The sequence below is a fragment of the Melanotaenia boesemani genome, chromosome 19, assembly GCF_017639745.1.
Source record: "Melanotaenia boesemani isolate fMelBoe1 chromosome 19, fMelBoe1.pri, whole genome shotgun sequence".
Classification (NCBI taxonomy): Eukaryota; Metazoa; Chordata; class Actinopteri; order Atheriniformes; family Melanotaeniidae; genus Melanotaenia; species Melanotaenia boesemani.
In genome coordinates, this window is record NC_055700.1 from 15,626,103 (window position 1) to 15,639,698 (window position 13,596).

At 36.4% G+C, this 13,596-nt stretch overlaps 1 protein-coding gene across 1 annotated transcript; it reads left to right on the forward strand.

Annotated features, from left to right (window-relative positions):
* The first annotated feature begins 6,840 nt into the window (after nt 1-6,840).
* Nucleotides 6,841-12,986, forward strand: LOC121629549 (synaptic vesicle 2-related protein-like). The gene is made up of 16 exons (XM_041969181.1): nt 6,841-6,961; nt 8,089-8,222; nt 8,724-8,809; nt 8,890-8,988; nt 9,096-9,167; nt 9,256-9,380; nt 9,487-9,550; nt 9,671-9,796; nt 9,884-10,012; nt 10,116-10,189; nt 10,560-10,636; nt 10,720-10,824; nt 10,975-11,086; nt 11,182-11,263; nt 11,343-11,432; nt 12,200-12,986. The coding sequence occupies exons 1-16, from the start codon at nt 6,900-6,902 to the stop codon at nt 12,401-12,403; spliced, it is 1,641 nt and encodes a 546-aa protein (XP_041825115.1). The 5' UTR covers nt 6,841-6,899; the 3' UTR covers nt 12,404-12,986.
* The last annotated feature ends 610 nt before the right edge of the window (nt 12,987-13,596 follow it).

The window sequence follows — 13,596 nt, forward strand, 5'->3', positions numbered from 1 at the left end:
TCAAAGGTCTTGTCTACTTTTATACAAATATAGAAGATGCATCATTCTCAATTATGCTGTGATCATTTAAAAAAGTCAAGCTTAGCTCATGCAGTTTACCTCCTTAAATTCCAAAGCATTGTGTGTCATGGTTGAGTCAGTCTTATGCGACAAATCCAGATTCCACTGAACTTTGGTCCACAGGTGTGTAATAGCTTCAGTAGGTAGAGAGTTCTTCCATAGCGGAACCCTTTCAAGGTATTTCACCAATAATCCATTTTCTTTTCTATGATGCTCATCAGTAAATCATCGCTAAATATTATCTCATATGAGGTCTGGTACCACAGCCTGGGACAGAAAAACTAACCAGGTGCAGGAAGGTGGAACTGCTGCTTCCTGCCGTGCTGGTGTTCCTTCATCATCAGTAATGACGCAGTAATGAGCTGCTGCTCTGGAAGCACTGGGTTGCTTAAACATTCATGGAGTCCAGGCAGCAAACATTCATTCAGCGCTTCGCCTGAGTGTTGAACTGTGTGTTTAAGGAAGAGTGTGTGTGTGTGTTTGTGTGTGTTTGTGCATATATGTAATACAAGGATGTAGTAACTCGATCCACCCACAGACCCGCTCTCACCATGCTCCCCACAAAATTACAGTACAGGTATTCAATTACTGATCTTTGATTAGGCAGATGCATTTCAAACTAATTACGAGCAGCTCGTTAAAGCCAGAAGGAACATGACAGTTTGGGACATAATTACTGCCGATTCAATGACAGAAGCTATCAACATAAATCAACTTCTTGGGACCAAATTCTATTACAGGAAATTTAATTAATTAAAGTTAAAATTAAAACATAAACTTGAATTTAAATTGTTATGTCAATGTTTTGAAAAGAAAAAAGTTTGGCTGTTGTCTAAAATGTGCATTTTTAAAAACACATTTTAAACAACATCAAACAACAAAACCAAAAAATGCATTTGCAAACCATTTAAATCTTTTAGAGGATCTTTTGCTGACAGTTTTTTGGGATTTTTTTTATCAGTACCTTTCAAAAAATTAGGATGCACTTGGGAAACTGTGTCACTGAAACTGAAAAGTAGCGTACATGGTCTTTTCTTGCTGAAATAAGCAAGACCTTCTCTGAAAATTACATCATTGAATAGTAGCACATGTTGCTCCAAAACCTATGGATAATATTTAGCATAAATGTTGTGCTATCAGGTGTATGTTATGCCAAGCATTAGTTTTTATGCCACAAGCTGTAATGCAATCCAAGTCTCATCATGGATGCAGGGTTTTGAACTATGGGGTCCCTCTTCCTTTAGGCCAGATGATGTAGCATCCATGACTTTTAAATGTGCAATATTTAAACTGTTTTCTCCTTTTTTTTTTCTTTTTTTTTTTTTTTTTTTTTAGTAAATTTTAAATTTGTTCAGACCCCAAGAAGTGAGAGTTTCTGAATTCTTTTTAAATGCCATAAATTGCATCAACCTGATGATGAATCTTGATTTTTGGATTTTAGTTTCATGGATGCATTAATGAACTGTGTTTTCTAAAAATATGCAATAATAAGTTAAATATTCTTAAAAATTTGAGTGGGGTTTTCCTATTCATTTCATTCTCATTTTATTCTCCTGGTCTGCTTACATTCTACACAACTTGTGATCAAGGTTGACTTTTGATATATATACTAAGAGCTGACAGAAAATTAGGAATGACGCAACACACTCCAGCAGATACCACGCTTGTTACACTTTGTCAGTAGAGATTACATCTGGGGGTTCAATCCCTTTTGTTCATGTGGTTCAGCTGTGAGAGACAATGTAATGTTGCCTTCTTATTCCACCTGTTTAATATTTAAAATTGCTTCCTGAAAGTATCAACAAAGCCATCTTACATTACCACCTCGTGATTGGCCAAAATACACAGCGACACAAGAGAGCATGATGGAAAAATTGTCATTAGCATAATGCAGTTCATTATGTAAATACTGGGGGATTCCTAGGATCCTCTCAATCTTTAAAGAGTACAAGTCCACTTGGATTACACAAGTAATGAACACAAACCTGTTCAGAAGAATGCTGTATCTTCATTTCAAAACAATGATGCATTTTAACAAAATTGGACAAGACCAAGGAAGCAGGGAAGTGGCTCATATAGCTAACAGTAAAGACTTTTTTCTGGTGGGTACTGGATATGACCAGGGCTGCTCTTTGTACAGAATTAATGAACACAGCTAATGGGTTGTAGTTGTTTCTTTTTGCAGATGATGTGAGCCTATTGGCTTCATTGACCAGAAAGCTTCAGCTTACTGGAGCAAAGCATGAAGAAACTGGTTCGAAAATTAACACCTCCAGGTCCAAATCATTGTCCACAGTTTAAAAAATGGTCCTATCCAGGCCTACTCCAACTACTCTGAAAGTTGCTCCCTTGGAGGAGTTTTAGTATCTTGAAGTTTTGTTCCCCATGTAGGGCAGCCTGACCAGACACCGAAAACTGCTTGGTTGACTGTTTTGGATGAGTCTAAACGTCACCTGTACTGTGAGCCAGTCCTGGTTGACTAAGTGTTTCACCAAAACCAGCACCCAGAACCATTTTTTGTGAAAGTTCATACCACCTGCTAGTATTCACAATCTTAATCTTTTAATCACTGTGCTAATGAATTGATTTGTAAATCAACATCTTTGGATTTCTCAGCACTGTCTTCATCTTGACCATCATTGGTCACTGTAGGTTTTGCCCTCATCTGATCATTCTCCCACTCTGTTTTAAATGTTTTGAGACTATTTTTCTCTGTTTTGAGGAGGAACCTCAGACCTTTGAACCAAATGAGGCCTCAGCACTGATGCAGGACTCAAAGAGATAATGTCTCTTGGCTGGTTTGGGATCATCTTGATTTTACCTTGCAATAGTGGTTGCTAGGGAGACATAGACTGGGAGGTCTCAGGGGCAGAAAATGTTTGTATGTCAAAAGTTTGGACACACATTTAAATTAAATCTAATGGGAAAGTGTGTCCAAACTTTTGACTGGTACTGTATGTATCTATTCACACATTAACTGGGTCATTTCCCTGCTTGTAATGCACTAATTGGTTAAAAAAAACACATATTTAAAATGTTTTATTTGCTTTCTTTAAAGAATGGGAAATGCTTCAACACAAAGCACATTTAATGGGATGGTAAGCACTTCAGATGATTAAAACATGTAGAAAAGGTATGATAATAAGAGCTACAGCTTATTTCTAACTATATTACTGTGACCAATGCCGTATCTGGAAAACATGCAATATCATGCAAGAATCTAGGTCCCAAGTAAAGCTTTCACTCTTGTACTTATCAATAGATTCGCCCAGTTACAGTTAAAACTTATTTTTTAAGGACGGTTATATTTGGTAGAAGTAATTTATTAACCTTTATGTAAATTTAATTTTTACAGCCTCAGTTACAACTAAATGTTAATCTAATTCTGCATTCATGTAAGCAAACAGATTCCTGGCACTGGGGCAGGACTCTGTTGTTGGTTTCAGAAATGGTGCATCCAGTGAAGACATGACACAGTGATTTAAGTACAGCATCACAAGGTGAACTCAAACTGTTCAGTTTAACATACCAATCAAATCTGTGTCAACAGAATAAAGATTTCTAACCATAACAGTTTTTTGGTATAGTGCATGCCGATATCAAATCTTACCTTCCAATCCATGTCACACTTTTTTGTGCAAATTCCAAAAGCTCTGCTGAGATTCTGTACTGCTCTCTGTTAGCCTCACCAAGCAGCTGATGAGGGGACAGAAGAATGCTCTGTATTTTCTACCTGTACTGTATTTATGGCTGCCCAATGCAGCAGTCTCAGCATGTCCTCTAGTGTCCTACTTTTCTACAGCTTCTAAGGGTGACCTTATTCTCCTGCTTAGATGATGGACTCAAAGATCCTGACCCCAAAAACTATAGACAACTAGTTTGAGGAGAAATTCTTTAGGTTCAGTTGAGTAACTATATTTTTTCTCATTTATGCTGTGGATGTCTGGGTCACCAGGATGATACACCTGTGTAAACATGATCATGTCAGGAGAAGTGAAGTCTGATAAAGTTCTACCTGTATATTTCCATTTCATTCTAAATGAAATGTGTCTCAGTTCCTTTTATGTCTTTTGAAAATATAATATTGTATCCTTTGAACCCACATACTTTCTCTCTATTCTGGATTCTGAAAGTAAATCAGAGTTCTGTATCAAAGAAACAGCAAGTCTGGGCTGAAGATGAAATTCCATGAAGTCCTCACAGATAACAAAATTAGGTGCTATTCAGAAAAAAATAACATTTTCTAAAGCTCCCAGGTGATTTTTTGCTTTTGGACAGCATTAGTGGGTGGGCATCACAGGAGCCGCTCTCCAGTGGTTTAGGTCATACCTCTCAAAAGCAAAGTTTCTGTGTAAGATTTGGGGAGCTCCTCCACTGACAACCTTCCTTGGGGGGTCCCACAAGGTTCAGTTCTGGGGCCCCTCCTTGTTTCTTTGTACCTTTTGCCTCTGGGTACAATTTTCAGGGAGCATAACATCTGTATGCTGATGATTGTCAGGTTTATTTTCCCCTCAGGCATACAGGTGCTTGCTCTGTTCAGCCTCTACGCAACTGCCTCTCAGAGGTTAGGAACTGGATGGCTCTGAACTTTTTGAATTTCAATGAAAAGAAGACTGAAGTAATTTGCAGCAGTACTTGCAGGACAGCCAGTGTTGATCTTTCTTTGCTTGCTCCCAATAAAAAGCCTGTTATCACAGATCTAGGTATGAAAATAGATGCTGATCTAAAACTGGACAAATATGTAAATGCAGTGATTAAATCCTGCTTTTCCCTCTTTAAAATAAAACCTGTTTTATCCAAACGTAATCTAGAAACTGTAATCCATGCTTTTATCACATCCCGTTTGGATTACTGCAACTCAGTTTTGGCAGGAGTTACCCAGGCCTGCAAAGCCAGACTGCAAGTCATTCAGATTGCAGCTGCCCGGTTTTTAACAGGTACAAATAAAGGGAGCACATCACTCCAGTTCTAGCAACCCTTCCCTGGCTTCCTGTGCACTTGCGAATTAATTTTTACATTATTTTATTTGTTTATAAATCTTTTAATTCCCATGCCCCTTCTTATTTGTTTGACCTGCTGCAGCCATATGTGCCATCTCGTAGTTCCAAAGCATCAAAGAAAACTTAGAGGTGATTATGCCTTCTCTGTTTTGGGTTCTAAGCTATGGAATAAGCTTCCACAGCGCATCAGCCAGGCTCCCTCAATTGCTGCTTTTAAATCTCATTTAAAAACACACCTTTATTCTTTGCTCTTTAACCCAGAGTGAGGCTGGGACAGTTGCTTTTTAGATATTTGTTGGTTTTAGTTGTTATTATTTGCTTTTTATTTTCTGTTTTAAGAGTGTCCCTGTGTCCCTTTTTATAAATTTGTTTTTAATTTCAGTCTAGGGTTTTAATGTTTTTGTTGTTTTATTTTATTTTATTTCTATTTTTATTGTACAGCAGTTTGGTCAGCCACGTTGTTGTTTTGAAGGTGCTTTATAAATAAAGATGGTATGGAATGAGTTGCACCACTTATTTAACTAACATGCACACATCATGAAGTACCACTGACAACAGCAACCTCTGCTGATGGCTGTTTTTGTAACACTACGAACAACAGCATGAGAGCACAACCTGCTGTCAGCCACAGGCTATGATAGACGTTAAACCACTGTGCTGGTGCAAGTAAATTTAAATGAAAAGTCATTTGCTCAGCTCTGACTCTACCAACATTTTTAGTCATCATTCTTTAAATATTTATATAAATGGAAATTGTGATTATATTATAGACTAGATAAAACCATTTTAAAAGTTTTTTTCTGTTATTATGCAAAATACCATCTCCACATTAATTTCTTTATTTCTACTATCCTTGACTTGTCCAAAGCTATTCTTTTTACTTATACTCTTTAAAGCCAGGGAAAACTGAGAGGCTAAATACAAAACAAAAATCACCACTTTAAATCAAAATTTGACCAAGGTTGTAGTGAATAAGTTAAGAGCAAATTTTGAGTTTGGCTTAATTATGTTTTTGCCCCTTCTGTTATGATTTTTGCTAGTAACCTAAATAAGAACTTTAATTAGAGGACAGAAGCAAATGGTTTATTTTACCTGTGCTGTTATTAGTTTAATCATCATCAGGGAAAACAACTGTAAATAACCCATTTTTCTAAATTCAGAACCAGACCTCAAAACTATCAGTTCATATGAACCAGTTAGATCACTGGGAAAATACACAGGGACATAAGCGCATAAATTTACAATCAATATTAATTAGCTGTTTAGACATCAATCAAGGTGTTTTGCTTTTTATACTTTTTATAAACCAAACAGGCTTGTTCATCACAATGAAATCAAATTAATGATGAAACCAAATTTCCTTGTTTTTATTCAAACAGGGATTTTTATGCAAAATTTCTGATTGTGCTGGTAATTTTTATTAATTTTTTTTCAATTCATTAATCCCTAAATATCAGTGTTTGTAATTATTCTTTTGACTTTTACTTGAACAACTACACCATAAAACTATCACTCTCATCATTTACAATAATTCAGTAACAGGACCACTTATTTACTTTTACTTTATTTGACTTTTTCTGATAGTCCCTTTCTAGCAATGTGACAGTTGATTGATAAGCTTTGTCACCAAAACCCTGAGCAGAGACCTTGCTGTACTGAGTTCTTACCTGAAATAGCACAGCTGTGCTTCCTGTTTTGGCTCCACCCCTTTTAAGCTTTCACATGTATTGTTTTTGATTGGGTGTTTCTCAGAAACCTGCACCAGCAGGTTTGACAGCAAATGACTTGTGTATTGTCAGCTGTAGCCTCATTTTCAGCTGTGTGCTGTTGAACACTGACATGGACAACTGGGCCCAGACAACTAAAGTCACTTACAAGCGGTGGAACAATCCTGAACAGGGGTAAATTTTCAAAACTTCTGTCATTTTGTTTAACTTAAAAGTTGTGATGCTAAAAGATAACTCTCTCTCACAGAACAAGTCTGTGTGTGAGAGTTTGGCTACAGCTAATGCTACCTGTTAGTGATGTGTGATACCACTTATTTTCTTTCCGAGCCGATAACAAGTAAAATATAAGCCAGTGTCAGTGACACCAATAACGATACCTTGTACAACAACTTCATGTGTTTGGAAAATCATTTTCAAAGCAGGCACAGTCAAAGCTACAGTCTAAACAAATAGGAGAGATTGATGTAATTATGTTTCTTTCCTATTAAATATTTTTCATCCATATTTTTAGTTTTTAAAATCCTACAATGGCTGTTTCATCGACTATTTAATGACACCCAAACTCTGCAACCATCCTTACCAACTAAATCTAGACCTGTTGAAATGATGTGAGCTGAACTCAGGGAAACATATCACTGCAAGCTGAAGACTTACAGCTATTTATTGCAGCATTTTCTTATTTCATAACCATATTTAATACTCTACATAACAAAACAGGCTGTTTGAACATCAACACAAAAATCTGAGCCTAGCAGACCAAAATTTAGCATTAGTTGTACACAGCTCCACTTGTTCTACCTCTGAATAAAGGTTAGTGCCTGCCGGCAGCATCAGAGGACTCTAAGAGTGACTTGTCTCACCCTTACAGTACCTGTCCTGTTAATTTTCTCCTGTTCGTCATAATACTACTACATACTGTGCTATGGTTGACTCTCAGATGTTTAAAGAGGTTTGTGGTGTTACTACAACACCTCTAGGTCTTCCGGCAGGCGGAAGAAAAAGTAGTTCCTGCATATTGGGTATATTTAGAGAAGATCCTGATATTATAGTTACTTTCCACTGCATTCCAGTTCTTCATGATCTGCATTTTTACCCCACATCACTAAAATATCGATATCCTAGCATGAAAATTATTTCTAGAACATAAAAAGCTGGTATCAGAAGTATCAATATTTTAGTATCGTTCTGCACGTCACTACTACCTGTGTCTTCATTAAAACTTGTTAAAATAAACTGTGGTATGTAGTTAAATCAACTTCTGTAATCAAAAATGTCTGCTTTTTTTGTGTGTTGACATTTAGGGATGAGACTAATTCTGTGGGTCAAACTGATGAATGTCACGGAGCAGATAATGACATCTGCACAATAACCTCAGCCAAGGTGGAATCTGGGGACAGGCAGTCCGCAAACAGCTCTGGTACTAATAAAACTGGAGGTTTGTAAAGCACTGCTGTTGGTGGCTAAAACTTTTTTTTTATCATTCTTCTTTTTAATGCCAGCTATCTTTGATTAGAGGAAAAAATCTAATAGTTTATATACAGATGTAACACTGTAAGCATCAGCTGATCAGGATGTCTTCATATAATTTACAGAACTAGAAGTGAAACTGAAGTTTTGGAAAAATGCTAAACTGTGAGTTAAAATTATGCTTTTGATGTAATCATAGCATCTAAATTCTTAGAAGTCTCCCAAGTGAAAGTACTGCTTGTGTAGGTCTTGTTACTAAATGACCTCTGTCAGTACTTGAAATGATCTTTAAATCATTATTCAGGGAAATAATAATACTTTTATAAAGTTTGTTGATTCATACACTTTCAGTTGTTGTTGAATCTAACAATGCCAAATATCAATAGCTTTAATACAGTCTTTTTTTATTCTTGAGAACATATTTACTGATGATATTGAGCCTGCCATGACTGAATTGTACCTTTTACAGAAACCTTTACAGTTGACGATGCTCTGGAGACCATTGGATTTGGAGTGTTTCAATGGAAAATCTCACTCCTCACAGGACTAGCATGGGTGAATATACTTACAGTACAGAATCAACATTTCTCTAATATTCACATGCCTCACATTGTTCATTTGTTGCTTTGGCTCAGATTGGAGATGCCATGGAGATGATGATCCTCAGCATCCTGGGCCCCCAGCTGCACTGCGAGTGGAGGCTCCCTAGCTATCAAGTGGCACTCATAACATCGGTAAAGACACTGTAATTTTCTAGAACTTGTGTAATCTATGCTAATTTCAGCATTAACATTTTTTTCTTGTTTTTGATTTGTTGTTGCTGTTGGTTTTTTTGCATCAGGCGGTCTTTATTGGGATGGGGTTCAGCTCGCCTGTATGGGGGAATGTGTCTGACAAGTACGGCAGAAAAATAGTGAGTGTAACGTTTGGCTTTTTAATGGAGAGCTTAATGATTGATGTCTATTACTTCACATATTTTCTGTATGTTTCTGCACTGAAAGGGTCTGACGGCTTGTATGTGTTGGACTATGTTCTACGGCCTGCTGAGTGCCTTTTCACCCGTTTACGGCTGGCTCTTGTTCCTGCGGGGCCTCGTAGGCTTTGGCATTGGTGGAGCTCCTCAGTCGTAACTTTACTCCCTTTTTTTATCATCTTTGAGATAAAATAAAGAATCTTTAATGAGTATATGAAAAGGTTTGTGATTACCCACTAACATTCACTTTCCTTTTTAGGGTGACGCTGTATTCGGAGTTCCTTCCAATGAAGGCGAGAGGCATCTGCATCATGCTCATTTCTGTACTGTGGTGATTTTTTATAATGAACCAGATGGTTTTTACTGTATTTCAGATTTTAGTCTATGATCCCACTCAAACGGCTACATAAAAATCCCTCCTGACATGTGTATGTGTGTCTCAGGCTTTCTGGGCTATCGGTGCTGTGCTTGAAGTCCTCCTGGCTTTGTGGATAATGCCCACTCTTGGCTGGAGGTGGCTGCTCGGCCTATCCACCATACCAGTGACTATTTTTGTGTCTCTCTGCTTTGTGAGTATCTTGGTGACTATTAGAGGACCCTAAAAAGTAAAACCAGCTGCAGCCAAACACTCAACTCAGTTTTTCTGTGTCATGCAGTGGCTGCCTGAAAGTCCTCGCTTTGATGTGCTGACAGGAAAAAGGGAACGGGCCATGGCAACTTTACTACGAATCTCTAAAGACAATGGCAAAGTTATGCCCCGGGGGACAATAATTGATTATAAACAGGTTAAATTACAAATAAATCATTTGATCTTAACGTGACAAGACAATAGGAATAAAGGATTTCAAATTTACACATATGTTTTCTGTTGGCATTTTAATTTCACAGAATGACCGTGGACAGATCAAAGATCTCTTCTCTCCACCATACAGGAGGACAACTCTTCTTCTGTGGTTTATATGGTTAGCCTGAGTAACATATGTTGTACTTTGTCCTCAACTTTCTTTAATCATGTCTCTTTATCAAATGTAATTATTTAATCAAGGCTTACCAGCTGTGCAAAGGTTTACTGTGCATTAGTTGAACTATGCTCCAGTTTAATGGAAAGAAAAACATGTATGGTTTAAATACTGTTGTATAAATAATCAGTTATAAGGGACTTTGTGACTTGTATATTTGACTTTAGGTAAAATAATGCAGAGATGTCCTTGTGTATTTCCTGTGTACTGTTCATGAAAGGTTTACTGAAAAAAGGCATTAGCTTATTTGTTGAGTCTATTATTTCCACAGCTTGATTTAAAAAGAAATAACTCCTCTTTTATTTCATCAAAGGTTTGCAAATGCTTTTTCTTACTACGGGATTGTGCTGTTGACAACTGAACTGTTCCAAGCAGGAGATTCATGCGGTGGTGTGTAGAAGCTCCCTTTATGATGACTAAGTGTGCCTTGAGTTAGAGCAAATATCAAAATAAAACTGTTTTCCTTCCTTTAGTGACCCAAGGAGCCAAGATTGAGCCAAGCTGCAGCCTTGAATGTAAATATTTAACATCAGAGGACTACAAGGATCTTTTATGGACAACATTGGCTGAATTTCCTGGTAAAAAAAATATATATATATTTATATATATATATATAGATTCATCACATTACTCGGCTCAATTGGTAGTGAGTGCAGTTGTTTTGGTTGATGAGCTATTATTTATTTTAACATCAACTTTAAAAGCATTAATTGTTTTGTTTGTTTCAGGTCTTTTCATCATTGTTGTGGCTGTTGAATATATTGGCAGGAAGAAAAGCATGGCACTGTCCTTCTTCATGTTTTCTTTGTTCACACTACCGTTGTTTGCTTGTATTGGGAGGTGAGTTCATTGTGACTTGTTTGAAACATCAGCAGCGAATTAAAAAACCAAATCCTGCTGGATCTCATTGTGTCTCTCTGTTTTTGTTCATACAGGATCGCTCTTACCATCGTCATCTTTGTCTCCAGAGCCTTCATCTCTGGAGGATACCAAGTTGTTTTTGTTTACACACCAGAAGTATGTTTCCTTTTTATATGAAACATTTTTAGAAATGAAGCTGATTTTTGAACAAGATGTGCTCTCTTTTTATTTGAAGGTGTTCCCTACAGAAACCAGAGCTGTAGCAATGGGGACTTCCAGTGCAATGGCCAAGATTGGTGCTCTAATCACACCTTTTGTGGCACAGGTGCAGTGGTATTTGATTTTCTTGTTTTCAGAGAAGTCCAGGTTAACCGTTGAGTAAATGCTTCAAATTCTTTAAAAACCTACAACAGGATAAATTGTTCATGACTACAAATTGGGGACAGTAGAGTAGAGTAATAAAAAACTTGTGGTTTAGGCTGCAAATTTTGTTCAAATCTGATTGTGGGTTTAACTAAAACTTTGTCAGAGACCAAAATGTAAAGAGCAAACATTTGAGACAGTGATCACCAAAACAAGGATAGAATTTAACCCAAAGTTACACCACTACTAAGAGGTTTTGTCATTGCTGAACATAAGGAAAGTATTTATCTTCTCATTTTAATGCAAATTGAGCTATTTTGTATTATCAGATTATTTTGGTAATTATATGTATACATTATGGAATCACATCACAAAGGTTTCTATAGAGTAAATGAAAAACGGAAACTCAAATTTTGATCTATTTGATTGATTTATTGTAGCATCTAAAAGAAGACTTAATTAATCTGCTTAATTTTCAGGGCTCTTATGAATTAAATGAACCAGTAAATGATGACTCAACGTCATAAGAGTTGTTTATAGACTACAAAACAGAGTGTTTTGTCATTTTTATTGTTGTTTTTTTTTGTTTGTTTGTTTGTTTAGTTGTTTGTGTAACCTAACACATTTAAAGCAGCTAGTAACTGTGAACATTTTTAAAGGGACAGTAATTAAGGATATCATGAAGCAAAGTGCTGCAGACACTGACTCCTCAGATCTGATGTTTTCTAGGTGTTGCTCAGGACGTCTGTGTATTTGACCCTGTCCGTGTACTGTGGCTGTTGTCTGCTTGCTGGAATTGCATCTTTGCTCCTGCCTGTTGAGACCCTGGGCAGGGTTCTGCAAGAGTCTACTCTTGATCAGGAGGCTGAAGGGCAGACAACCAACACAACCAGACAGACATATGGTACCTCAAACTCCATGGGACAGACATAACCAGGAAGACAAGTCAAAGATATTTTTTTACACCTTCCAGACTCCTGAAGAAGCTGTGTTTATTTGTTTAATGATGGGTTAAATCATCTGAATGATCATTACAGGTTGGGAGTAATAAATGAGGGCCTACTTCTCATGTCTAATAAGAGCTGAAGTACGTTTGTTACTGGACTGATTTGTTTACCTGCTCTTTATTTGGGCGTTTAGAGGCAAAAGAAGGGCATTTTCAGAAAAGCATTTTGTACTGTGCAGATACATTTTAAACCTCAAGAAACTGAGAATTTTATTTTATATGTGTTGATTTCTTTATTTTTTTAATATAAAGCCATGTGCTTTTACTGATTATTTTCTCTCTTTTTTTTGTGAACTTCCCAATTCATACCTTCTACATTAGCTTATTCAACTCTTCCATATCACCTGGGACCTTGTAAAATCTTAAATATCTTTTCTGTCATCACGGGTTGCTCATTTTTCACTGGAATGGATCGAATTTGGTGCAAAACATCCATAAAGCCATGAATGCAAATTTCAATGCCTAAAATTATTCTTTTTTAAAATTTATCATATATGAAAAACCTTTTTTTTTTTTTTTAAATATCCATGCCCCCATTGTGTAGTCGTTTGATTAGTTTACTTGTATTTCATCTAAGACTTATTTAGTATAACATATCAAACTGACCCAAAATACCCCTCTTCTTCTGATAAGTGTTTTGTCTGTGGCCTAAATTACAAAAATGTTTTGAAATTTGTTGAAACGTTTTATGCTGCTATAAAATGGTCGACATCAGAAAGTTGACCATTCTTCTTTTCCTGTTAATATTTTTAACTAGTAAAGTAGAAGTAAACTTTAACAGCATGTAGTTAAAATTCCCTAAAATGTTAGATCAGTCAGCAGTAAACAGAAATGAGATGTAAAAACTAAAGATTTTTTATTTAGCAGCCAACAAAACAGTTTATCAGTATGATTCCTGCAAAATGTGAAATGGAACATGTGTTTAGCTAATATTATAATTTAGGTTTTGTGACCAATTTTGTGACAAACTAATATTGATAAATTCCATTATACAATGAGCAACTAGCAACACTTATAATGAATTGCAGAAATTATTAAATTAAGCTTTGAGGGTCAAACTCTAACTTATGTATTTGGATATGAGATTTGGCAACCTCTCATGAACTTAAATCTACATAAT